Source organism: Aulonocara sp. 'chitande type north' Nkhata Bay, linkage group LG7 (genome assembly GCF_057382095.1).
Source record: "Aulonocara sp. 'chitande type north' Nkhata Bay isolate Kocher_YH1m ecotype deep benthic linkage group LG7, A_spYH_male_GT1.1, whole genome shotgun sequence".
Lineage (NCBI taxonomy): Eukaryota > Metazoa > Chordata > Actinopteri > Cichliformes > Cichlidae > Aulonocara > Aulonocara sp. 'chitande type north' Nkhata Bay.
Window position 1 is genome coordinate 28454993 of NC_141350.1, and position 27227 is coordinate 28482219.

A 27227-nucleotide genomic window follows, 5' to 3' on the forward strand; every position below is an offset into this window, starting at 1 on the left:
ATCTATGAAAAATTGTTTTAATTTTAATCTGTTTCAGATTACAATTTAATTTAATTAAACATCGACTTAAATGCAAAATATATAAGATATATACACAACCTTAACTAGGCCATTAAAATGTACCTTTTCTCTTCTTGGAAGGCTTTCTTATGTTAATAGGAGGCAAGTTTCTGTTGTGATGGTGTAGACATGAATAATTCAGTGTTTAACCTAAAATCCTTCCGGTCAGTAGCTCACAGTTTTACTAGCTCACATTAATTTTTATTGTCTTGTGAAAAAAGCTTTTATTTTTTAGGTTTTTCAAAACAATACAATATTATATATTTTTCCACTTTTAATCTGAAAAATGTTACAAAGCCTTCAAATTAATCTGGTCTAGTACACCCCACACCCTCCTTTAGACTCACCCTTGTTCGCTTCCATTTAAAATATGATGGCTCTATGATTTAAACATGCATCAGGCTAAGTTCACAGCTCATCTCCAGATTTCAATAAAACTTCTGGAGCAGATTTATCTTTGTGTGAAACAAACTGTGTCAAAGTTTATTGGTCGGGCGCTCCTGCAGCGGTCTCTCACTAAAGGGTTTAATGGTGGTCACAGGAACAGCTGCTGTTATCTTTCACTTCGCCTGAGCTCCGCCTCTTTGCTCTTTGGTGTGTAAACAGACTTTGCCTCCACATTAAACTGTGCCAGAGTCCTCACCACTGCCGCTGTGGTGTTCTCAGTGTTTCTGGGTAAAACTGTATTACTCGATAAATCATTTCAGGCTTACACATGGCTCATTATTTTTAAATTATTTATTGTTATTTTGTATTTTTATTTTAAAATGAAATTTTCCATTATTAGTTTCTTTATGGAGAGTCCTGTGTGACCCGACCAACGCACACACTGTGTGTGGGTCGCACACAGGACATCAGTCAGCTGACAGTCATGCTTTGCAGTCACACTGAGGTCAAAGGTTAGTTTGGAGCAGAGAATATAGTGATCAAAGTGGAATAACTCTGCTGGGAAGACAAAGTAGTCACAGCTGTGAACAGGTGACAGGAAGTGCTCCTAGCTAAAAACCCTAGTCAGACTTAAGCCCAGCTTTGCTACCATATAAAGACGACTCATTCATCATCTTTTTCGTCCTGTAATGACAACGAGGAGGTGGAGAACACCTGAGCTGCAGCCATTCCTGTTCTCGGTCGTGTTAAAAGTACCTGCACTCACCTGCTGTAGTTGAGCGTGAAGGTGAGTGGGGTCAAGGGCTGCATCTCTGCTGTTAACCTCAGGATTTGATCACTTCCTGTTTGTGTGATGCTGTCTGAATAAAGAGTTTGTAATTTATGGAAGAAAACAAACAAACAAACAACACACAAACTGACCACACAGCTACTCTCAGATTTATTTCTAACTTGACCAATATCAAGTTTACAAAAGTGAACTCATCACAAAAGAAGTTACATGTCAGATGCACCAAGCAGCACGAACACCAAACGGATCCACTTAAAGCTCTTTAACAAGTAAGGCACCTGAAAACGGCTTCAACACAGCACGGGAATCAAGATGTGATGAGATCATCACAGGGAACCAGCATGAGATATCAGCGCCCTCTGCTGAGGTCATGCTGTTGCCATCTTTTTATACAGTCTGTGGAATGTGTATGGGTCGACCCGAGCTTACGTTAGGGTCTGCGCCGATGTCATCAGGAAACTGTGGGCTAAAAGAAAAAGAAAAAAAAATCAAGGAAAAAAAACCCAACAACAACAACAACAACTAAAAAAAAACATGAACATTTTGCTCAGAAACCACACACGCAGCCAGCACGTGGGCAACGTGACAGTGTTTATTCAGCCCAACATTTTAATTTTGTAGAAGCTTTATCTTCTTCCTGTTTATTTTCTTCCCTGAACTTTTCACTGTTTTACTGAAGCTCTTTCTGACCTCAGGTTATAGTGAACCAGAACAGCGGGACGCACCTGTGCTACCTGCTCCGAGTCTACAGGTCGTAGACATCGACGTGAGCACCGGAGGTGTAGCTGTCCTCCAGAAGCAGCTTCATCAGCTTGGCGCAGGACGCCTCACAGCTCAGCAGCTTGCCTTCGGCGAACTGGTCACTAAAGAACTTCCTGATGCTGGGGTCAGCTGACCTGGAGCGAGCCTCCACCTGCATGGCCGTATCCAGCGGTCCTGGAGTGGTCACAAAACAAGAAGTGATGACATGGACAGCATGAAGCCTGCTACTGCTCAGCATGGCTAATGAATCATTATGACAGATTTCTTCAGCTCGGTCTGGTATGGCAGGCCAGAGAGGTCAAAACTAAACCGCTTTCAAAAAAAAAAAAAAAAAAAAAAAAAAAACCACATTTAAAAACATTTAAAACTTATTTTAAAATTTTAATTTTGTCCTTTTTCACAATGAATTCATTTTATTTTGTTTACAGTCTGAATTTTATTTTTTAAAAATTTTTTTTACTATTCAGCTAAAAGCCATGGAAGTATTTTATTAAACCCACATTCGTAATCTGTGTCCTCACATCCTTCAGTTTGATTTGAATTTTGACCCTTTCAGCCCTCCATACTCACATCTGAAGTATTTTGCCTTCAGTGAGCTTCTTGTCTTTTCATGGAAAACCGAACCAGCTCAGCAGGCCACGCCCCCTGCCTCACCTGGTGAATAGCTGAGCACCCGGACGTCCGGCTCCTCCAGTGCCAGCACCTGGAACATCATGTCCCGGGCTGCCTTCCCAGTGCAGTAGAGTGCCCAGGATGGGAAAGGCTTGATGGCGCAGAGTGAGCTGATGTTCACCACGGTGCGCCTCAGACCTGGGCGCTGCGGGAATGCCTGCAGCACCCGGGCGGTGAGGCACCAGGCGGAGCTCACGTTCAGCGACAGGTACGAGTCCACCTCGGCGAGGTCGCTGAAACTCACAGCGAAGCGTGACACGTCACCCAGAGAGGCTGGAGGAGGTGAGGTAATGAAGGTCAGAGGTGAAACCAGCATGAATCACAGAGGTTTAAAGAGTTCATGCATTAAAACATCAGGAAGCAGAAACATTAAAATTCATTTGGATTATTTAACAAAATCAATAACAACATGTTCAAAAAAAAAGTGATTAGGAAGAAGCAAAAACTTACAGAATCCCCCCAACATTCCACCCTTTAGCATCCAGTAATCATAACAAGGACTTGATAAAAGACTATGAAGAGGGGGTTTAAAAGCAATCAATTTTGAAATAATGAATGGCATTTTAAAGATTAATTGGCTCCGATCTTTCTTAAAAAATAATAATGAGATCTGGTTCTTGATACCATCTCTTATTTTCAACAAAGTTGGGGGGATCCAATTCCTTTTAGTATGTGATTTTGAAATTTCTAAACTACCCATAAAACTTTCCAAATTTCATCAACAAGTTTTGTTAAATTGGAAATTAATGTTTAAAAATAACTTTAGTCCCCACAACGTTACATTGTGGAATAATAGGGTGATATTGAATCGGGGGAAATCTATGTTTGTGGAAGAATGGATGACAAAATAAATTTGGTCTGTGACACATAATGGATGGAAATGGACATATACTTGAATTAAACAGGCTTAATGAGAAATATGACATGAGTTGCTCGTTCGAGTTCTATAAAAAGGTTTCACAGAATATCCCAATAGTCCTTTTTAAATACGATAAAGAACAATTTTTCAAATATAGGGCTTTGGAGTTGACGTCACGCCGCAATGCATTGTGGGAGCGCAGCTCCATTTTGGGGGTCTACGATCCAAACAAACACACTGTATTGGAACGGCGACTACGACAAGAAACATGCTTAAAAGCAGCTCGAAAGAAAACGGACGGTATAGAGATCGATTGCGTCCAGAGGCGAAGCAGCGGTATTTGAAAAAAATAGAGTGCATCGCAAATCTGGACCCATACGACATACGGCAGTGGAGTAAAGACCCAGACGACTTACCGCCACTGTCCTACCCCGATATCTTCACCTATCTTGTTTGTGGAGTAAGTGCTTACACTGCGAACCAGTTTCGTAATTACAAGTCACTGGAGGCGCATATCCAATTTACAAATGGCTGGGTGCAAGATTTGGCTATTTTCAAGCCGCCAAAATCTGAGTACGTCGTCATTCATACCAAGGTAAGTCAGCTGGAGTGCATCGAGTGACATAGCCATTTTCCACCCCCCACCATAATTAATGTTATACCTCTATCATTGAACTGCTAAAATATCGTTATCATATTATGTGCCCATAATTGTATAGTAGATGCAAATTAACACATTGATAATCGGGCAAATTATTAACGCCAATCAGTGTCCTCCCTGTCTCATTTCATTTATTGTCTTTACATCAACCTTGTCCTTGCATGTTACAGGTACTGCACTCCCAAAGATTGAATGAACCTGCATTACGACCATGGGTAATTGTAAGCACCACAGGGAAGGTCGAAACTGCACACTGCACCTGTATGGCCGGAGTTGCTGAGACCTGCACCCATGTCGCTGCACTTCTGTTTAAAGTGGAGGCAACAGTGAGGATACGTGGCACAAAGACAGTCACAGATGAACCAGCTTACTGGGTTTTGCCGGGGAACACAACCAAGATACAGCCAGAGGTTGGCCATAACATTGACTTTACATCTTCAGCAGCACAAAAAAAGACTCTTGATGAAAATATAAACGGACCGTCTGTGGTGAAAGGCAGAAGAAGCCGTCGTTCAAAAAGAAAGATTCCCTCTGCTACGTTTGAGGAGTTGTCACCAGTGTTAGACACACTTCAAAAACACAATAAAGCAGTGTGTTTGTCTGGATTGGAGAAATACTACACATCACACACTGTACAGTCATCCACATTACCACTGTCTCTGACGTGTTTGCACAGCACAGGTGCACAGTCCCTTGGCCTTACCGAGCTACAACTGCACTGCGTAAAGTACATAAACACAGCAAAAGTTACTGAAGAACAGGCAGAAGCTATTGAGGTACGCACAAGACTGCAACACAAGAGCCCAGAATGGTATGCTTGGCGTGCTGGGAGGATCACAGCTTCAATGATGCACGCTGTGTTTGCCACCACTGTAGAAAAACCCGCCATTACTGTGATTAATCGTGTTTGCTACCCTGTTAACTCTGTCTGTAATGTGCAAACAACTTGGGGACTGGAGCATGAACAGGATGCTCGACATGCCTACACCCAGACAATGTCAGCATGTCACAAAAACCTACAGGTCCGTATGTGTGGTTTTCTTGTTAACATGGCTTTTCCTGAAGTAGGAGCATCTCCTGATGGACTAACCACGTGTGAATGCTGTGGGAAGGGGTGCCTAGAAATTAAATGTCCATTTAAATATCGATGTGACAGCATTCAGCAAGCGTTGAATGCACATGACAAAGACTTCTGCCTCGAGTTGACAGCAAAAGGACTTAACTTGAAGAAGACATCGCTTCTACTCACAAGTGCAAACACAGGTCTTTGTGGCCAACGCAAAGCACTGTGACCTCGTGGTATGGACACAAAAAGACATGGCAATTTTACGCATCTTCCCAGATGTGCACTTCTGGGAATCACATTTAAAGAAAGCTCAGGAGTTCTTTCAGAAGGTGTGCCTTCCTGAACTTGTAGGAAAACATTTCTCTAAGCGAAATGCAGCCCCGAGTGGTCACAACGTTTTTTCTTCTGGTGTCTAGTTTTTTGTCAGAAGTGCATTGAAATATGTATAACTTGATTTCAAACGTGCAGCACTTACCATGTACCAATTGTCAAAGTGTGAAATAAAGAGTGCAAAGCAGTTATTTGTTATCTTGCTTTTATTATAACGTAATTTTAGTGAAACAAAGAGTTCAAAGTGATGATAAACTTTCGCTTATAGTATACAGGTACAGAAATGGTTACATAACGCAATGTCAATGTGTTCATACAGTCACACATACAAAAAACTAAAAAGGTTTTCTTTTTTAAACAATTATTAATTAACAAGTACAAGTCTCAATTGTGCCTGGTTTCACTACCACACTGGGGCACATGTTAACCAAAACACAACACACCCTCACAATTTTATCAAGGAATGTAACGTCTTCACCCTCACATGGAAGAAGAGAACAGATGGGCATGGTAGTATGTAGCATTTTGAATTTGTTGCGCAAACTGCCAATTACTCGTTCAACATGGATTCTTAGGTGTGCAATGGCTCGTGTATTTTCTATGTCCTTGGCATCTAGTTGACAGAAGCCCCTTGTAAATGCTGGGATCTTTACCTCCGCACACATCATTCCCACCGCATCTCTGATGTCAAAGCCTCTGTCAGCCAAAACTACATCCCCTGGTAACAGCTTGTTAAGTATGCCACATTGCTTTGTGATGTGTTTATCTGATGCACGGCCCCCCCACCCCTTAGAAATGAATGAAATTGCACCTTGTGGAGTAATCCCGATCAGATATTTCATGGTGTGTGTACCCTTGTAGTGTGAGTACGTTTGAGCACGAGCCTTTAAATTAGATGGTCGTTCTGTACGAATTTCAAAACAGTCTACAATGATGGCTACACGATTTCCAAAAGTGTCCGTAAATTGTGGTGGCATTGTTGCTTGCAAACAGTGCCTCTCTGGCCAGTGTACAAGTATTCCAAAGCGGGCATACAACACGTCAATTGTATCAGAAAAGACAGAAGAAAGAGTTTTGTGGGAGACATTGAATAGATAACTAAGATGCTGAACAGGAAGATCAAGTCTAAGTCGCATAAGTGTGAGTAAAAGCATTTGGAAATGTGACAGTTTCTTTGATGCTGGTAGGAAAACTTTTACATTCTCGAGCACGGACATAAAAATAGCAAAACAAGTAAAACCGGTGTAATATTTCACTTTTTCCGTGTCACCCTTTAAAAAGTTTTCATTCAGCTCTGTCTTGTCCAACTTTGATTTAAGCTTTCTGTTCTCCTCCAGCCGCCGGTTTATTTCTGCTCTGCTCTGTACACAGCGCACACAATCATTTGTCAGTTGTTGATCTTCTGTCTGTTTCTCTCTGATATCAATGTTTTCTGCATCTGCACCCGTTACCTCTGCTTCTACTTGTCCAGCACAAATTTGGCCCTCAGCCAAAATAACAAGGTTGTTATGGTGTTGCTCTTCTGTGGTGTCCATCTCTGGCTGCTCTTCTGTGGTAACTTCTGCTGAGGCTTCACCTTCACACTCTGCTGCTCCATTGTCAAAGCCTGTCCAATAAAAAGAGTGCAAATACACAAGGGAAGTTTTAAATGGTTTATACATTAAGGCCGTATGAATACTCAAAAATGTTTGTGTTAATTGACTAAGATCAACTTTTAAAATAAGAGACTGTGGCTGGGCGTGCGGTTGTCGTTTACCTCCAAATAGTACTTTATTTTGTTGACGTTGTGTTCGCCTCCTGTGACGGTCTGAATGTGATGTTCGGGTTTCGGAGTGCCCCATGTGTAGCGTTGGTACCCAGTCTGGATTTGTTTGATCCATTTCATAGGCAGGCTTCCCTACAGTTGTGCGAAACAATTAGCGAATCGTTACATAGCACATATGTCTGCAAAGTCACTCCATTCGATGTTTGATCGCAATTTCTATAACTTCCGAGACCACCAACGGTAATATTATTCAGCTTTGAAGTGTGATAAGAACATATTTAGAACTTACCGGAATGAAAATGTCGTGAGCACACCAGCTGATATCTGGAGACGTAACAGAACTTGATATCAACTCGTCTCACGGCTGCTATCCAGGCTAGACGCCTTCGTTTGGTAACATCCGATACATGAGCTCCTTCATGTTGCTTCCAGGTTGGGAAAGCATAAAAAGACAATCCAACCTTATTCCCGTGCCGGTCGTAAGATCGAACATTGCAGCCGAGCACACAGCAAGTACGAACCATGGCTATGCTATCGCTTCTAGCTTAGACCCCCAAAATGGTGAATCGGGCTAAAATCCTTTCCACGCCCACCCCCGTGACATCACGCTCCAAAGCCCTATACAGACTCCAAATTTACATAAAATTAAACTAGATGGACTTGACTTGGTTAATGAAACATGCAATAATCAATTTAGATTATAACAAATCTGAGATCTCGTTGATCAGAACCAAATATTTAAAATTTCCAATTCCCCCAAATTTAAAGAAGTCCATTTTAGAACTACAAAAAATATTTACCCCTCCAATGAATTTATGAGAGACAGATTTAAATTTGTGTTAGACAACTGTTATATTTGTAAAACAACTTTGGAAACAACAGAGCACATGTTCTATGGATGGGTGACAATCCAGAATTTATGGAAATCTCTCCATGCCCTAAATATTGATTTTTGGTCTTTTCAAAATATTCAAATTGGAGTAATCCTTAAGGACAAAAATAGTGAGTTTTTAGTTAACAATCTCATTATTATAACTAAGTATTACATTCATAAATGCCGATATGCTAAATCCCCCCCTTCATGGCCTGCTCTTAAAAACGAACTCTCCCTGTTCCGTAAATCTCTTAAGCTAATAAATAAGCCCCAAGCAATCAAACTGCATAGATTTTTAGAAGAGTTTGATTTTTCTTAGCCCCTTATTTAAGTTATGCGTCTTGTTTATGGAACCTCACTTTTAGAGATTTTATGATCCCCCTTGTCTCCTTTATTTCTGTTCCTTGTTTTTCCATTCTTTTTTATTGTTATTTATTTATTTTTGTATTGGTTATTCATCTTTTTATATTATTATTATGTAGATGTGTGTATAAATGTGTACGTATGCATTTACACACACACACACACACACACACACACACACACACACAGACCGCGAAGGCCGGGTCCTCCGAAGGATGCAGCCGACGTTTCGGGACACAGCTACAGTCCTCCTCCCTGAATTTGCCTCCTCACTGGAGGTTTGAATTCCATTCCCTCACATTTAAGGCATTCATGAAATATTAACTACAAACTGATACAAACGTGTCGGTCACGTCATCTAAACCGCAGACCAGGCACATGCAGAGGGGGGGGGGGGGGGGGGGGGGGCTAGAGGGGCTTGAGCACCCGCCCCTTTCCTGATGGGTGCCCAAAGTGCCCTTTTGTTGAGGCAACTTTTTAAAAAAAAAATTATTATTATTATTTTTTTAATGTGTGTGTGCGTGCGGAGTCCTGTCTGTGCCCCTCAACAATAATATTTAACTATTAATCACAGTTTTGCTAAATAAAAGGATCTGGCTTGCATCAGTCACATGATCACATTTAACCAATGATCGCCCTTGACGGCAGAACGCGCTGGTTACGAGCCGGGAACGAGCTCACAAAGAGCACGCGCATTTTTTCCGGTCCGGAGCTGTAGGAGAAACACAAGTTAACTCAGAGACACAGACTGATGCGACAAAACCAGTAAGTAGGTGTACAGCGTACACTGTAGTGTGTAGCACACAGGAGTATTAGCTTATTACGTACACGTTGGTAAGCTGTCTTGTTGCAACTGACGAACTGAAACAAACGAGTGTGACAAACATTACCTGTCCTTTTATTAACTACACAAGTAGTGCTGGTCATAGCTGCTGGCTACCTGTGTAAGGCTGTCATGGGTCTGTAGCTCTGTCACCGTTTTAGGGAACATATTTAGTTTTAAAGTATTTAGAAACATATTTAGTTTTAAAGTAAGTTACAGGGCTTTTCCTGCCTTTCTGGAGGGATTATATTTCACTAAAAAACGATCTAATATGCATGTCCACATTAGGGCTGCCACAAACGATTATTTTGATAGTCGACTAGTCACCGATTATTTTTGCGATTAGTCGATTAATCAGATCATCATCCATTGGACGTAAAACGTACAGCTTATTGCACCAGCAGCATCTGCTCATATATAACTATCATTAGCTTACAGCTTCAAGTGTTTAAGGTATGTGCTAACTAAAAATAAAGACAAGATGATAGTTTGTTTCAGTGAAGTTTAATAAACTCCTTGCTATCTAAAATATAACAGGACACCGGAGTAGATTCTCCAGCATCTCACACTTCTGATAATCAGCTGTCTGCTTGACGTTTATTCAGCTGTGTAAAAACTATAACTTTAATCTCAGCCAAACAGATTTACTCAGGAACAAATAAAATACTAAAAAAAAAGAAAAAAAAAAAAGCCAAACAATAAAATTTTTAAGTTATCTAAGTGACTCATATGTTTAACCTGAGTAGCGAAAGACGGTGGTGGGTTTGAAAACGATTTGCCGGGAGTCCGGTGTTCTCACGGCTCTAGTGAGCCTTACCCCCGGCTAGCTATCGAGCTAGTGGGTAACAGACGTCTCCGAAAACGTCGGAGCGCTTTTGAAAATATGTGGTGTCTTGATAAACTGAGCAGATATTTGAGGTTTACACAGCTACATTCTCGCCTGAAAATATGTTAAACGTTTATTTTGTGACCCAGAAAGAATAATAAGAGTAAAGTTAAAACTAACTAGCTGCCGCCATTGTTGGAAACTGAGCTGGGCTGCGCTATGAATTCTGGGACACAGCTGCTTCTTCGGGGTTTAACGGCAGCTGGCATCCTTGTACATGCAGTGCTGCCATCTTCTGTTTCAATCCGTTATTACACTCTTAAATCCTACTACATATTCCTGCGTCTTTTGTGATCTTACAAAGCTTCAAACGACGCGTCGACTATTAAATCAGTCGTCAACGATTTTGATAGTAGACATAATCGTGACTAGTCGACTAATCGTGGCAGCCCTAGTCCACATAATAATTATTATAATTATAATATATTAAAAAACACACGCTGTATTTTAAAGAACATACATTAAGAAGCAGATTATATAAGATTTATATTTTAAATAAGACAAAATTTGGATTTTACAGCAGTAAAATGATTGTATCTCTACAGTTTAAAAATGTAATAAGCTTTGCCCTGCACAGAGTGGATAGTGGAACAAATGGAATCATCATCAATACATTATTTCATATTTATTACTTCCCCCTCCTCATTGCTTTATTATTGTAGCTCTAGTAATAAATAATAATAAAAAAAGATTCTGGATCAGCACCATGATGCCCATAGTATATACAGTATTCTGAAGAAGGTCTAAAATGTCAGTGTGTGTGCGTGCATGTGTGTGTTTTATTTAGATGGATTTAAAAAAAAAAATATTACTCATGATATAACATTGTCCAGACATGCCTGGTAAGGACATGAGGAGGAAACAGCAGGAGCTGTGTGAGGCTACTACAGGCAGTGCTATAACATTTTTCTGTCATCATTTTATTATAGATTAAGTGCAAGAGTTGTTAGGTGTGGATAATTAGATTATAGTTTATTGCAATAGCAAGTTGTGCCTTGTTCTCACATAGCAAGTGGAGAGTGATATATGAAATGATGGGATGGAAGGAAGAAGAGAAGCAAAGAGTGAATCACAGGCAGAGCCTAAATTATTTCTCACAGTTTTTGTTGCCTTATGGTTCCAAGCGCTGTCACCAATCTTTGCATTTTGTTATTATCTCATGACACTTGTTTAATCAGCTACCATCTCTCCTATGGACTTTTTAATGTCTACAGTCTCAGATCAACACAGCCCTGCCCTCCAGCACTATCAGCAGCAACCTCTCAACAGCAACATTGTACCCATCAGGTAAAGCATCGGCTACGTTTGCTTTGCCTTGTTGCCCATATTAGATTCTTGATGAATGTGTGTTGTTGTTATGCAGCCTGGTTCAATGTGCCCCTTTAAACCTCTCTGCACAGCCCTGCCGCAGACCACATAACTTCACTTCCAAAAACAAACATTTAATTTACAAAACTGATTTTGTTTTTCTTCCAAGTCACTGAGCTAATTTACCACAGGCAGCGAGACAGGCTGCGCATCTGATTGGACGAAGTGAGGGCGTTACAGGTGCCTCCTCTTCAGACATCACTTAGCAGCACAGCCGTGTAATAATAATAATAATAATAATAATGATGATGATGACTTTCTGCCAAACACACACTAAACACACGTGACTCCACGCAGCCCGTCCTCACCTGCGTTGTTGACCAGCATCACGTGATCCATCTGCTCGATAAGCGCGTCTTTCGCGGCTCTGATAATTGCCTCCAGCCCCTCCGTCCGACCCACGTCAGCCACTACGCTCTCCACCCTGAGCCCGGCTCGGCCCGCCTCGGAGGCGGCCAGCTCTGCCTGCACATCATGGAGGTCCTCACCGGAGCGAGCCGCCAGCACGAGTCCGGAGCCCGGCGTCACCAGCCGTGACAGCTCCCGGGACACTGCCCGGCCGAAGCCCCTGGAGGCCCCGGTGATGATGCACAACGCTCGGCCCAGACTCGCAGACTCCGCGGAAGACATTGTGGTGATGATGATTCTTCTTCTCCTGGGCTTATATGGCTTCAGTCCGGCGGCACTCTGGCGCCACCTCTCGGCTTCATCTGTCTGCACCTTGAAAGAGTTCATTCACTGAGGCGCGTGATCCCCCCCCCCCCCCCCCCCCCCCCACCACACACACACACACACACACACACACACACGATGACCCGGAGTCAGAGTTATGAAAGACGAAGCTGAACATCATGAGATCATATATGAACGGAGTGCTGAACACAAGCTCACGTCTTTAAAGTTTCACAATTATTAATCAGCAACTGAGTCCAGAAACAGCTTACTGAGGTCATAGGTTAGCTGAGCAGGACTCTCATTACCTCATTAATTTCAGAGGAGTTGCTTCCTGCTGGACATTAGGGAGAGTGGGTCAGGGGAGGTCAGTTCATCTTCTGTATACAGGCTTTAGGCCCACACTCAGCAGCTCCAGTGGGAAACATCCCTCTTAGTTTGGATTTATTATTATTACAGCTTTGAAATTCATATGAGTTGTTCGCACTAAAGTAAAAAGCACCATCACTTCATGTGGAGACCCTGTCGGCGCCAGCTGCGGTTGCAAGGCTGGAGCCGATCAAAAAAACACCCCGATGACGACTGTGTTTAGACTGTTCCCCCCATTCCATGCAAGGCCACCTGGGTTGGGTGGAAGACTGTTCATCCCCCCTCCCTTTCCAAACGCCTTCCACGCTTATTCCTTTCCGATGCTGACGGTGGATCAAGGAGACCAGCGCACGCAGGCCCGGATGTACTGTCTAAATCGACTGTCTCACCCTTTACCCACCCCTGTTGCTTCTCATGTGTTTCTTTGGTGTATTTTTTTCATGTGTTATGTGCAGAGGTGTTTTTTTCTGTTCTCAAACTGATCTCCCTGTTGGAGCTCAGTCTGGGGGGAGTTATTTTTTCTCCTTATCTTTCCTCATGTGGTGCATTTTCCATTGTTATACCTCTCTGACCTGTCTTCCCCATGTGATTTTTTGTGTAATGTATGTATGGTCGGAGGGTAAGATGGCGCCGCCATTGCATGCAATAGGTCGGCAACCTTATGAAATTAGGAAATTTACCCTTGTGGGACTAATAAAGGTATATCAAATCAAATTACGAGACTCGAGCTGGTGACTGAAGGACTGCAGACTTATCTTCTGAAATATGGACGGAGCTTTAATCCAGGAGTTTAATCAGATCCTGCATCCTCTCTGATGGCCAGCAGGGGGAAACAGGAAGTTTATTTTGAAAGTGACCAATCAGAGTCAGAGAGCAGCAGGAACGAGGAGAGGGTTTATATACTTCCTCAGGTCAAATTTTTTAAATATTTATTCATACAGTGCTTTATTCTAATGATAATGAGAGTCGGTGTAACGAGGGCCACACAACACACCCAGCAGCAGTTAAGAAGCATTTAGCAGAAAGCCAAAAATATGCCACAGATGAAGGTTTGTGAGATGTTTTTATAGTTGTTATAGCTGCCGGCTGCTCGTCCTGATTAGTTACGAGCTTCCTCATGATCGTCAGTTTGTGTCTCCGGTTTGCAAATTGTTCCAAAACCCTCAATGTGCATGACACACTTCATTTGACACGCATGCAAACAAAGCAGCCTTTGTATTTCATACCACACAGATTTTATTATTTCATGTTCCATATTTCAGATGAAAGGACACAGACAGGAAGTGATTTGCTCTGTTTATTTCACTGAAGTCAGAATAAACAAAACACCAATTTACAGCTTTATGATGAAATCATTAACGTTAACACGTTTATGTTTCATGTCTAACGTACATTAGCACTTTATAAAAACCTCAGTGAGTCTTGCTGACTCACACACAGAGTGCAAAGGTTTAGGTGTGTGCATGAGGCGGTATCACTAAGCTATAAAATAATAATAATAATCACAATATCAGTATGCTAAAGTCAGGAAGATAAAGCAACTCTTTTAGGATTTTAAATTAGGTCAAAATCACCGACTATATGTAAAAGATTGGAACTTCATTCTTGGTAACAACCAACAGGGAGCAACTCTTGTTTCACAGATGTATGTATTGATATGCCCCTCCTCCTCCCTTCACCTTTGACCTCAGTGAATGGTTTATTACCGAGTCGTGTTTAATAAATCGTGAGATTAATGAAGGTCTAGAGTCAAACTAGTGATGACTGTTTCTATCTTTTTATACAGTCTGTGACTGAAACCACAGAGTGTGATTATATTTTTCAGTTTAACAGATGAGCTTTGTCCCCACTTCCTTTTATTGGGGGTCCTTTTATATGGCCGACGCCCAGCCTGTAATTAGAGCAGCAAACACAAGTCGGACACTAGCTAACTATGTGACACACTGATGGATGATGTGGTTTTGGCCTCTGGGATGGACCAGTAAAGGAATGTTAACAAAGCCACGATGTGAAGTCATGACAGTAGATCCGGTCCCCGCTCTGGGAGTCGGGAACCCTACATGCGCACCTGCCGACCTCAGAGCTACATGTTGGATTCGCTGTGGCCGCGTTTGTCATTCTCGAAGTCGCTGTCCTGGGAGATGAGTTTGTAAGGTTTCTTTCTCTCCTTCTCCTCCAGCACTGAGTTTCCCATCTCCACATCTTTGCTGCGGAGCTCGTGTCGGGACAGGAACTCGACAATGCCAGCGCCAATCGAGTCGCCCAGGACATTGGTGGTAGTGCGCAGACGATCCCTATAAGAAACCAGAGGTCAGAGGGCAAAGACACACAAAGGGCGAGCACGTGTGCTTTCAGACTGTCCATTCAAAGGAAGAAATCTTTAAAAGATCCACAGAAACACCTTCATTAATCTCCTGATTTATAAAACAATAATTGTGTTCTGGAAGCCTGCTGAAAGCAGAATAAACAGTTTTTATTCTGTGGAAATGGATGCTGCAGAGGTTGTTCCTGTTCGGAAACACTAAGCTTTCTGGAACTTTGTGGATTTAATCTTTATCACAGGTCTACAGTCTGTGAATGAGCTTTCAGAGCGGAGCACGTGAAAGGATTGGCCTACTTTCAAACGTCCTGCACACCTCTCTGAACTTTCTGCTTCCTGCAGGCTTCCATACGCTCTCATTACACAGACGTATGAGTGTCTGAAGCTGCAAACAGCAAAACACGGAGAACACCAGTTGGTCTGAGAGCCAGCTGGTTTTCTGGTTAGGGTATAAAAACAGCAACCACAGACCAAAAAGCTGAACATAGCACCTGAACAAATCTTAGAAATATGGTATCTAACCAGATTCTTACTCTGGATGGCATTACCTTGGCCTCCAGTAACACTGTGAGGAACCTTGGAGTCATTTTTGACCAGGATATGTCCTTCAATACACGTATTAAACAAATATGTAGAACTGTTTTCTTCCATTTGTGCAATATCTCTAAAATTAGGAATATCCTGTCTCAGAGTGATGCTGAAAAAGTACTTAATGCATTTATCGCATTTATTACTTCTAGGCTGGACTACTGTAATTCGTTATTCGCTCTTCCCTGAAAAGCCTTCAGCTAATCCAAAATGCTGCAGCAAGAGTCCTGACAGGGACTAGAAAGAGAGAGCAGATTTCTCCTGTATTGGCTTCACTTAATTAGCTCCCTGTAAAATCTGGAATTTAAAATCCTGCTCCTCACATACAAGGTCTTAAATAATCAGGCCCCATCTTATCTTAATGACCTTGTAGTACCATATCACCCTATTAGAGCACTTCGCTCTCGCACTGCAGGCTTTCTTGTTGTTCCTAGAGTATTTAAAAGTAGAATGGGAGGGAGAGCCTTCAGTTTTCAGGCCCCTCTTCTGTGGAACCAGCTTCTAGTTTGGATTCAGGAGACAGACACTATCTCTACTTTTAAGATTAGGCTTAAAACTTTCACCAGGCTGCTGGGGGATTCCCATGATGCACTGAGTGTTTCTTCTTTACGCATCAAATGTTAATAGACCTTTCTGCATTTAATCATACTTGTTTTTACTCTCTGGCTCTCTTCCACAGCATGTCCTTGTCCTGTCTTCCTCCCCTCACCCCAAACGGTGGTGGCAGATTGCCGCCCCTCTCTGAGCCTGGTTCTGCTGGAAGTTAAAACTTTTCCTTCCCAGTGTCACCAAAGTGCTTGCTCATAGGGGGTCATATGATTGTTGGAGTTTTCTCTGTTTTCTTTGTATTATTGTAAAATATTATACTACTACTAATAACGCAATATAAAGTGCCTTGAGGCAACTGTTGTGATTTGGTGCTGTAAAAGTTGAATTAAATTGAATTGAATAGATGGTTGGATGGACAGATGAATGGATGGGCGATAGATATTCGGACTTTGTGGCATAAACCAGGATAACTGAGCAGAGTTGGCATATCAGGCTCTTCACTTCCTTCTGTTCCAGGTGGAAAGTCCTCCTGAAGCATCCTAGTTAGAGCAGAGTTTTTTCTTATTACCCCAGTTAGCTGAGTAATTTCAGGGAAGGGTATTCTAATTGAAACGATTAATTTGGGAAACCTAATTATGTTTCTATGTTAAAACTCACTGCAAAAATATTTAATACAAAAGGGAAGATGTGGAGCGAGACTCATGGGAGCGGGAAAAATGTGTCACTAGGTGGTTGTAGACATGGAGCTGTATTTGACCTTTAAATGAGAGATAATTCATGTACGGGTACTTTACACAACAGCGTTTATACTTGATAAGACTCCTTTCACATTAGCACTGAAAAAGAGTGGTTTCAAAAGCGAAGGTTCTGGAAAGCTACTGATTACAGAGTGGTGAAATAATGTTATTGTTAAGGTAACATCAACACTAACCTCCCTGTGGATCCAATCATCCAGGTACTCAAATCCCACAAAGCTGATCTTGTTCATTAAACAGTTTGTTAAACAGTAGCTTTATTGAATGTATGTGTATGCAATGTTTTCTAATGTCGTCTACTGTAAGGATGTCTAACTCACATTACTTGATGGATCACTTTGATTTTAAATGGATCACACCAGTGAAACTCGCCTTTCTGTCAGTGTAAGGAGGTTTACCTGCGCGTTTAATGCCTGAAATATTTTAGTATAAGAAAAAGAAGTGTAAGTTTAACAGGATGTCTCAGTTTTTCTGCTTTTCTGCATGATAAATAAAAGTGGCCGTAGAAAATGAAAGAAATATGCCACAATGCAGCTTAAATTGTAAGAACTAAATGGGTAAAACAACAGAGAAGGTTCTGCTAGCTGATTGCCCAGAGTGAGCTGTAGTGATCAAATACAACATTTTTCGTAGTTTCTTTCTTTCTGTCTTTAGTACCATCATAAACACCTTGAGGCAACTGCTGTGATTTTGCATGATATGAATACAATTGAATTGAATATAAATTTTAAATTTCTATCGTAGATGGTGAAAAACAAGATGTTTTCTGATAATGTTTATCTCTTACTTAGATACTTTGGTGTAGTATGAATGGCCATATCAGTAGGAAAGGCTGTGAAACTTGTAAAACATATGAAAATACTGTTAAAAGTCCAAAATCTATGCTTTCCTTCACATTTTCCAAAGCCATCCAGTGGCCTTGTGTTTAAAGGCCTTGGTCTTGGCGAAGCATGTGTAATGGTCCGAGTACAGAGCCCCGTGAAACACCAAGACTCTCTGTTCAAACTGGAATCTGTGGGATAAATCGGAGTCTAACCAGCACAGCGGAGGTCCTTTAAGCACTAAAACAGTGAAGCCACCGGCGATGAAGACAAACACAACAAAGTGCTGATGAAGATCAGCACTTGTGAAGGTCTTGTTGCCTACATTTACATGATGAGTGAGCTGGTCTACCAACAGTGATTACCAACAAGAAGGTACTTACAGGAACCAATCAACTGCAATGATGAGAGTGATGTCATCAGTGGGAAGTCCGACGGAGGTCAGCACAATCACCATGGTAACCAGACCTGCCTGAGGGATGCCGGCAGCACCAATGCTGGCTGCAGTTGCTGTGATACTTTTAGAAGGAGAAAGAGACATAAATCCACAGAGTTTGAGTATGAAGACGCCTGTTAGGACTTTAGTTACCTGATGGTGATAATCTGTCCAAAGTTCATCTCCATGTTGTTGACCTGAGCAATGAAGATGGCTGCCAATGCTTCATACAGTGCGGTTCCGTCCATGTTGATGGTGGCGCCCACGGGCAGCACAAAGCGAGTGATCCTCTTATCGATTCTGTTGTTTTCTTCCAGACATTTAAAGGTGACTGGCAGCGTGGCCGAGCTGCATGATAGCAGAGAGGAGGAGGATTTTAAAGCATCCAGAGAAACAGAGAAAAGTGTTTCAGACACACTATTATAGTGCTCAGCACCGAGAGCGGGTTCATTTTTTACGCCTCATTTACAGACATCTCTAGTTGAAACAATAAATGTGGTAAAAATAACGGAACATGTCAACAAGAAGAACAAGATCGTGTTTTAGAAAGAGGTTTTCACAGAACAATAACCAGCTCATATATCTACGACAACAGCTGCAACTACGTACTGCTCCTGGAACTAAACCATTTACTGCAACTACAGCAGCAAAACAACTGCTGACATTACCCAAACCACTGCAACTGAACAGCAACAACACACCCTACAGCATGTAGCATGTCAACTAAACTGAAAACTGCAACCAACCACCTACAACCAGTTAACCAACTATTCAACTAAACCACCTCTGAACAATGACGGCCATACTGAGATAAGTTGCTTTGGATATGCTACTGTCAGCTGCTGTTAGCTTCTGTTAACTGCTTTTAGCTGCTGTTAGTGAAACAGATTTTGCAGTAGATTTAAACTTATTGCACGCTGAGCACATTAGAAGGAAAGTGTCATTTTTAGTACATCTGATCCTAACATTAGCTAGCATGATGTTAGAAGCAGCTGTTTTTGTTTAGCTGACTCATTTTCAGCTGTCTGGAGATGGAAGGATCATATATCTAATAACCACATCCACAAAAACGGGAGATGTCCTTCCACAGCTTCCACAAACCGGTGCCCGCTCCTACGTAACAGATGAATCTTAAGTTTATGAGAACAGATCACTTTGTCAGAAAATCTAATTACGGACTAATCAGTGCATATTTATGAGTATAGTATACTTTTTTTGTAAGTAACCTCAAACATGAACAAACCTTGACAAAGTTAAAGCCTGAAAACTAAATGGTGAGATGGAAGACATTTATTTGGATCTTTGAGGGCCCTCAGATATGAATTAATGTGTGATTGACAGAAATTATTTAAGATGAGTTTCACCCAAACGATCCAGTTTACATGTACCTGAAGTCCATATAAACTGGACCATCTTAGTTGTAGTTTTTTAAGTTTCAGCCACATTTGGCTCACTCATTAGACAACGAAACCAACCAACGCAACTTACATCAACCATTACATCTACAGCTACAACTACAGCTGTTTACAACAATGACTGCAACTAGAATGCACCAGTTAAGGTCAAATATTTCTGTCTTTTGAGTAACTTGGCTCATCTTCTCTGGCAAAAGTATATTTAATGAACAAAAAGAAAATTGGTGTGTTTTGGTGTTTCTGTCAATAGAAAACACCAAAACTTCCATTTGTTGAAGTTTGGTAGAAGTTGCTCACCTGGAGGAGGTCCCCAGAGCCGTTACCAAAGCTTGCAGGAGCCCTGCGATGAAGATGAAGGGGTTCTGGCGAGTAATGACAAAATAAAGAGTGGGCAGAATAAGAACAGCATGGATCATCAAGCCGATGATGACCGTGATGGTATACATGCCCAGCTGGCCACCCATCTGGGTCAGATCGTCCATCTCCACAATCTTTCCTGCAATCAGGAACAAGATGCCAATGGGGGCATACCTGAGAAGAAGTGAAGAGTGGTGCGTTACTGCAGATAACTTTCATGGTGGACAGGGAACTGCTTTTTATTCAAAACATTTCCCAGTGAAATCTCAGATGTTTTACCACATAATGATGGCGACCAGGCGCATGATGGCTTCGTTCAGGCTGTCAAAAAAATCCCGCAGGAGCTGGCCCTGCTCTTTCATGTTGCCAATGATTAGACCAAAGCACATGGAGAAGACCACCAGCCCGAGAGCATTGACCCCGTTCACTTGACCTGGCACCGGGATAACTTCCTCTCTTGTGATCTCCATGGTCTCCTGGGTGCCGTTGGTTGAGTTAAAGAGGGTGTCATTCACAGTCACCGTCACATGAACTGTTCGTTTTCCATATTTGGTTTTGAACTGGAGAATGGGAGAATTAAAGGAATAAGGTTAGACGAGCGGAACAGTTCAGCACGCAACAAATCAGAGAGTTTAGATGTAAATGGCTTAAAAGTGTTTATATTGTTTTAAAAATAGGCGCAGTAATATTACTCTGACGTTGTCTCGTCCACCATCATTTAGTAACCAAAAACGATGCATTTTATTTCTTCTTTGCGAATATTTGATCAATATTTATTGAGAAACCATTTGAACTGATTGCTATTCTCTGTCTAAACAGCATCAACATCAGCCTGTCTACAGCTCAGACTTAGCCATCAAATCATGACCGTTTTTTCCAGGAGACCAGGAGATAACGTTATTCAGGAAGTATTACTAGAAGAGAAAAAAAAAATCAGTAAGATTTATAATTTCTATTCAAAGTCCTTCTTCACCATCACAAGTAAACCCTCTGGGGTTTGAGTTTGGTTAATGTGCACCTGTGTTTAGAGAGTTTTAATTTTTAGAGGGAAAAATCTGCCCCTAACTGCTTTTTTATCTCATATCAGGATTAAAAATGGACTCCAGTTTGAGTGTCCCTGTTAAGCATTAATTTCTCATCAGGTTCCTCTTCCGAGTGAGCGTGGTTTGGTTCTGATCTACTGATAATCAAGACCAGCTCTTATACAAAAACCTCTCCACCGTCAACATCTGCACAACTTTTATTTAGAAACTTTTTGCAACCAGAAGTTGTCTCTCTCTGTAAAATCAATGAATCTCGGAGTCTCTCACTGATGGATCATTAAAACATGATTGTACACGCGTGTCTTCAACCCCGCTGCTTCAGCAGCAGCAAAACATGCCAGGTTACAAAAATCGAGGGGTGCACGACCTGCAGAAACAACAGTAAACCAGCAGCTTCATCAGTGGATATGAGGCCACTTTTGTCGTACGGCGCCATTAGCCAGTGTGAGAGTGGTGAAGAAGAGCAAGAAGAGTTCTTTAACTTTTCTCATGAATGTAAATGTCAATTATTTAAATGAAACTTTTTAAACAAAGCTAAGTGTTTTTTGGACTGCTGGTAAAGTCATCTTCAGTGCTTTCACTTAAAAGTGTACGTCACTTTAATGTTCAGGCTGGATCTGACTGCAGTGCATACCAGCTCAGCCTGATGGCACGGTCAGGGAGGCTGTATAAAGTGAGACATTCATGTGAATGGACCTGAAATCACAGCACAGCCATCGTCTCACTTCTGTGTCTGCTGATTTTGTCAGATGAAGCTCTGAGTTTGACATGTTTGGAGCTGTTCTGTTGTCTCCTGGAAACCAGTGAGAGGTAAACTTCTGCACCTCAGCATCTCTATGTGAATGAGAGGGTGAAGAAGAGGTGAGAGGTGAAAAGGAGCGAGCTGTGGGTTCATTTCGGGTTCATGCTGAAAGATTCTTGGAGCTGTAATCGTTCAGTGAGCTGGAGTTGGCAGGAAGGAAAATTTCAGACCCAGTGAGAGCTTCAGGGTGACATCAGGTTAAAAAGACTAGTAGCATGTCAAGTTTCATCAGTGCTTAAAGACTGAGCTTTGTTCAGCTGAAATTTCCAAGCACTCTGTACACACCAACATGTAGTTGGAATAAACGATCTATGATCCAGCTGGAGAGATTAACATGCCAACATTTCTGTTCCAGTGATAACAGCTGCAGGAGCTAGTTTACCAGGTATAAAAGATAAAGCTCACCTGTTCCGTGCAGGCTTGGACCAAGTTTGGTGGGAACATATTTCTGAAATGAGAAAACAGATCATTCTGAGACAGCGTGGACTAACTTCAGTTAAAACTGTGACTGCATCACTGTTGTAGCTACCTGATCAGGTCCAGGAAGGCATCGGCAGGACTGACTTGCTCGATGGTCTGCTGCTTCCCAAACTCATCTTTAGAGCCTTTTCCCGGGTGGATGATGAGCACGATGATGATACCGATGAACACTGCGATAATGGTTGTGGTCATGTAGTAAATCACGGCTCTCATGCCCATCTTTCCTGAGGCTTTGCTGTCCAAAGCTGCCATTCCTGATGGAAAGAGGGCGGGATATGTTTGATCATTAACACAGTTTTTCCAGATCATAGTAGGAATGTTATGAATTAATCGTCTAACAACATATGAGTTTAATGGATGAACATTTGATGGTTTAAAAAACAAATCCTGTCAGAGAAAAACAGGTATTCAGTGAGAGAGGAGAGGGATGACTTATTTTAGTATTAATGGTTAATGGTAATGACTGACTTAGAATTCAGCTACATATTCCAACCCTGGAGGTCGATGCTTGGTTACAGCAGAAAAAAAAGTTCAATTTTGCCTCTTTTGTTAGTGAATCAGTGGGAACCTCTTCATCACCAGACCGGGCTGAAGGCTGACTCTCAGTGAGTATTAGTTTGTAGGGACGACCTCCCTCTGAACCACCTCCATCAGCTCAGCTGGGACACTGCTGATCTTTTCATGGTGTGAAAATTACTACATTTTGTGTCTGTCAGGTTATTACAGCCCAGCATGTACAGTGATTATGTTGTGAAGTCACACAGTAATGCACACCATCCATCAGTGCTTACCTGTAATGTAAAGAGATTTTCACAATCCTCAAAGATTTCTTGAGGTGAAAATGCTAGGAAAATGATTTTAACATAACCCAAACCCCACCTAACCCAGAGGGAGCTTAGTAAAACCAACAAAGCGTTTAGGCCTAATTTAGAGGTAACAGCCAAAGTCCTGACGGTTTGCTGATGATGTTAAGAGGTTTTAAGGAAACAGCTTAATAACAAATCATACCGAGGTTAAAGGTGAACGTAGCTGATGACACTTTACAGCAGTTGTCGCCATCACAGTTACAAACCACTTTTCTGACTGGTTGGTCACCATTTCTTTTCCAAACTTGGAGGATGACCACTGAGCTGTGCACTGTACCTGTTATTAGACTGGAGATCAGCAAAGGCAGGACCAACATCTGCAGCATCCTCATCAGCAGCTCTCCAGGGAAGGAGAAGTACTTCACTTCTCGATAGGTCATTTTGTAGGGGCGCAGCACGAATCCGAGAACGATTCCTGCAGTCAGAGCACGTTCCTATTAACAACTACAAAACTGAAGAGATGTCTCTGTTTTGCAGCAGGTGTACATACCTACAATAACTGCTCCAACTGTGAAGAGCACAAAGGAGTTCTTCTTCAGGAAGGCCTGGACGTCCTCTTTAGAGATCTCCTCCACTTTTCTCTTGGCCTTCATGGTGCGAATGTGAATGCTTTCCCTGATGCGCTGCATCCTGCTGAAAATATGAAAAATGGAAGCATGATGTCACTAGGTTCGTGAACCTAGATGGTTTCAGAACTCACCAGCACTGAAGCACTGGCTCATTACTGAGGCTTCCGTCAAGGATCCACCTTCTTATATTTTCACCAGGCCTGGATCAACTCCTCAGCCCATACGCTGCTGTGGGTGCCAGTGGTTGTCGAATTTCCTTCACAACTCGTTTCTATGCATTGCGATTGTTGGCGATTGTCCTGGTCTCGTCGAGATTTATTCTGCGATCTCCGATGTCATCTTTGAGCTGTTTTAGCCATGTTTTCTTCTGTGCCGTTCGTTGGATTCTCCACTGTGTTGGTCGTTTTACGCCAGAGGAGTTGGGTACTTGGGTTTGTTTAATATCCAGCCCATTGTATAGAATTATTTCCCTACTTCGAAACAACTAAATATCTTTTAACATAAAAAAATGCAAGGTCCCAATTAATGTGTGAGATTTCATCTGAGAGGTAACATGATCTAATTTCTAAAACTGTGCCTGTGCCACAGCATGTGGCTGAAACACAAACTGCCCCAACCTGAGACGGGACACCTATGACCTGATAGGTGCTGAGAGGGGAACCCTGTCACATCAAAAGCCTCAATTATACGTCTGTGATCTTGCTTGGGTACGAGTGACGTAAATGTTGTCATCTGATCGTGAGTGTGAGGGTCTGTGTGGACTTCCCACTTTGGGACCACAAACTCATCTTTGGAGAATTTACAGTACAATTCATCCCAGGCAATGGACATCAAACATCAGATAAGCGGCACTGAGACTCCAGCTGCCATGTCCGCAGAGTAATCAAGGCAATATTCATCACTGATGATAATCTGAATCCCTAACTGTTCTCCCAAGGCTTCAAAATCAGATGACAGAAAACATAATAACTCTATTAGACATAAAAGACATATTTTTCCTAGACCCAAGTACTTTTTTGCTCCAAAGTTAGGGTGACTTAGCCCTCTGAAGTATTTCTATTACCATTCTGTATTTCATTATCTCTTTCCTCTCTGAGGTCTAAGTTATCGTCAGTAATGACCATCCCCAACCCTAACCCCGGGAGATAATAATGCATCTCGTTTTTAATTACATTTTTGGCAATTAGAGAGCAAACAAATTAATTATTCCAGCTGAAATTGAAAAAGTTTACCATCGCATGAGGAAAGGTTAAGGTAGGGTTACCATCTATGATGGCTTAGATTCAGGCGTTTTAATCCAAATCAGAGATAGATGCTGCTCTTCACCTACCTGTTGGGTGTGGCGTTGGCCCTTCAGACGCTGAGGTTGACCCGGCAGGGAGAGAAAGCAGCAGAGGGACAGAGAGTCTGAGCGATGAAGCTCCTCGGTGTGGGAACCAGAACTCGACTGCAACCAGAAAAGACAGGAGGGGGCATCCAGAGGAGGGGGGCGGGTGAGATAATGATCCTCCCATAATAACACTGTTAGCCCTGTGACACACTTTCAGGTAAAGCCCAGGTGGATGAAAAAGTTTCTGAGAAACATCACAGGATTGTTTCACTGACACATTATCTGCCTTTGAAAGTTCCAGCTCTTCCTCACCTCCAAACGCTCTTCCTCACCTCTTTTGCACTCCTCTCCTTCTTCAGCTTGAAGTGTGACTTTGATGCTCAGTTAGCATCCACATATTTATGTGAAAGGATGCCAATCAAACAATAAGCCGCACCTCCCTCGGGACGTGGTATAGTTTGAGGTTACTCCTCGGAGTAAACGACGCACCACAATTAGCTGAACAAAGTGAAGCTGAGATGAAGAGCGACCTGACTGTATGGAAACATGTTCCCGCGGGGGGATGAGTATAATTAGTGAAGAATACCCCTGAAATCAGGTCGCCTAGCCTCCTACAAACACTGTTCCCCGGTCACTGTGGCAGCAGTGAATGAAGCAGGAACATCGGCCTGTGACAGCTTTACTACACTCGCTACTATTTTTAATACTGCCCTTCGATACCTAAAAACAGGCTGAGCTCAAAGCAGGATCTGACCGACAGAAACAACAGCATCAGCTGATCATCTCAGAGAACCGGCTCTGATCTCTGACACGATGAGGTTGTTAGTGAAGCTGGAGGCGAAGCTTCGGACTGCAGGCTGGGTTTACTTTATGCTGCTCTTGTTTCTCAGACCGAAACTTCTTCATTAAAGCCAGAAACGGTAACATCTTGTGAAAATTGGTTTCATTTTTAGATCGCTGTCAGAAACTCTTCATCCAGTTGTAATGAAACTGGAGTCGTATGGATCCCACAATGTGTGACCTTTGACCTCTACTCTGGCCATGGAACTCACACTAAATATCTTTTTTGAGGTTTGACACACACACACACACACACACACACACACACACACACACACACACACACACACACCATACTGACAGTTAACCCCGCCTCCCTTCATTGCTGTGATTGGCTGCCCAGTATGCCACCCTGCCCTTAGACTTGGTGTTTCTCAGCTTACGTCACTTCTTCTCGTGCTTTTTAAATGTGTGCAGTAACAAAACGTTGTGCTGTGTTTCTTGTTAGATAAATGTTTTCAGCAGGAAGTGAGTTAAACACCTGAGGATGATGATGTTAGAGTGGGGGGTTGGACACGTTTACCCTTTGATGGTGCTCGGACCTGTGCAGAGGACAGATGAGGCTGCAGGATGTTTCCTTGATACCGAGCTTCATGCTTCATATCATATACTGTGATGAAGATGAGGAGTTCTGTATTCAGCAGGAGCTTCGTCCCTGAACATGATCCTGACCCCGGGTTCACCTGCATCGCTCACACTGCATCAGACAGGAAGCGCTTACACACAGAGCAGCTGCTGCTGTGAGTGAGGCTCAGGTAGAGCGGCTTCATAAGAACCTTTTACTCCTCCTCCTCTTCATCCCTGCCCTGAATGAGAACATCAGACTGTGTACAACACAAGAACAAAGCTTCAGACAGCAGACAGTTCACTCTGACCTCTGACCTTGCTCTCTGTTTCCTGGGAACAGAGTGAGAAAAGAGTGAGCAAAGCCTGAAAATTCACACACCCGAGTTTTTGTTGAACCTCCTGACAAATGAAATATAAACCTTGCACCTGTTTCACATCTATGGGCATTTTTGTACCTTTTTAAAAACTTTCCAGAAAAACTTATTTCAGTTTTTCTGAAAAAGAAATCACACTGCTGATGCGGAAGTCTTCATAACTCCCCCAAACTCTCCAAAGCTCCCATATAAAATATAAATCTCCTGGTGTTCAGGGCCACGCTCAGGTGAGGGGCTGCTCTCAAGTGCTGCCGTTTTTATGGCAGCAGGTTTTCCGTGGGGGGAGTTGATGAAGCATGATGGGTGCAGATGGTTATCAGCACCTTTGACCTCCGTGCTGATGAAGTCAGCAGAGCCGTGCAGGTTCACTGGTTCCTCTGGTCAAGCGTGCCTCCATCTAAACGTGGG

The 27227-nt window shown here is 42.3% G+C and overlaps 3 protein-coding genes and 1 pseudogene across 3 annotated transcripts; 1 reads left to right on the plus strand and 3 right to left on the minus strand.

Annotated features, from left to right (window-relative positions):
* Window positions 1–1346: 1346 nt before the first annotated feature.
* On the minus strand, window positions 1347–12342 carry LOC147325347 (sepiapterin reductase-like). The gene is made up of 4 exons (XM_086299843.1): window positions 11975–12342; window positions 2654–2944; window positions 1963–2173; window positions 1347–1703 (listed from the first exon to the last, which is right to left on the minus strand). The coding sequence occupies exons 1-3, from the start codon at window positions 12294–12296 to the stop codon at window positions 1983–1985; spliced, it is 804 nt and encodes a 267-aa protein (XP_086155969.1). The 5' UTR covers window positions 12297–12342; the 3' UTR covers window positions 1347–1703; window positions 1963–1982.
* LOC147325348 (uncharacterized) lies at window positions 4185–5673 on the plus strand (annotated as a pseudogene).
* Window positions 5653–8926, minus strand: LOC147325349 (uncharacterized). Its single transcript, XM_086299839.1, has 3 exons — window positions 7642–8926; window positions 7344–7484; window positions 5653–7193 (listed from the first exon to the last, which is right to left on the minus strand). Exons 1-3 carry the CDS (start codon window positions 7874–7876, stop codon window positions 5956–5958), a joined length of 1614 nt encoding a protein of 537 aa, XP_086155965.1. The 5' UTR covers window positions 7877–8926; the 3' UTR covers window positions 5653–5955.
* Window positions 12343–13938: 1596 nt separating the features above from the next.
* Window positions 13939–26121, minus strand: LOC147325350 (excitatory amino acid transporter 1-like). Its single transcript, XM_086299856.1, has 11 exons — window positions 25351–26121; window positions 25039–25155; window positions 23630–23772; window positions 23417–23554; window positions 22323–22527; window positions 22199–22241; window positions 20228–20508; window positions 19889–20122; window positions 18330–18524; window positions 18124–18258; window positions 13939–15001 (listed from the first exon to the last, which is right to left on the minus strand). Exons 3-11 carry the CDS (start codon window positions 23766–23768, stop codon window positions 14791–14793), a joined length of 1581 nt encoding a protein of 526 aa, XP_086155982.1. The 5' UTR covers window positions 23769–23772; window positions 25039–25155; window positions 25351–26121; the 3' UTR covers window positions 13939–14790.
* Between the last annotated feature and the right edge of the window lie 1106 nt (window positions 26122–27227).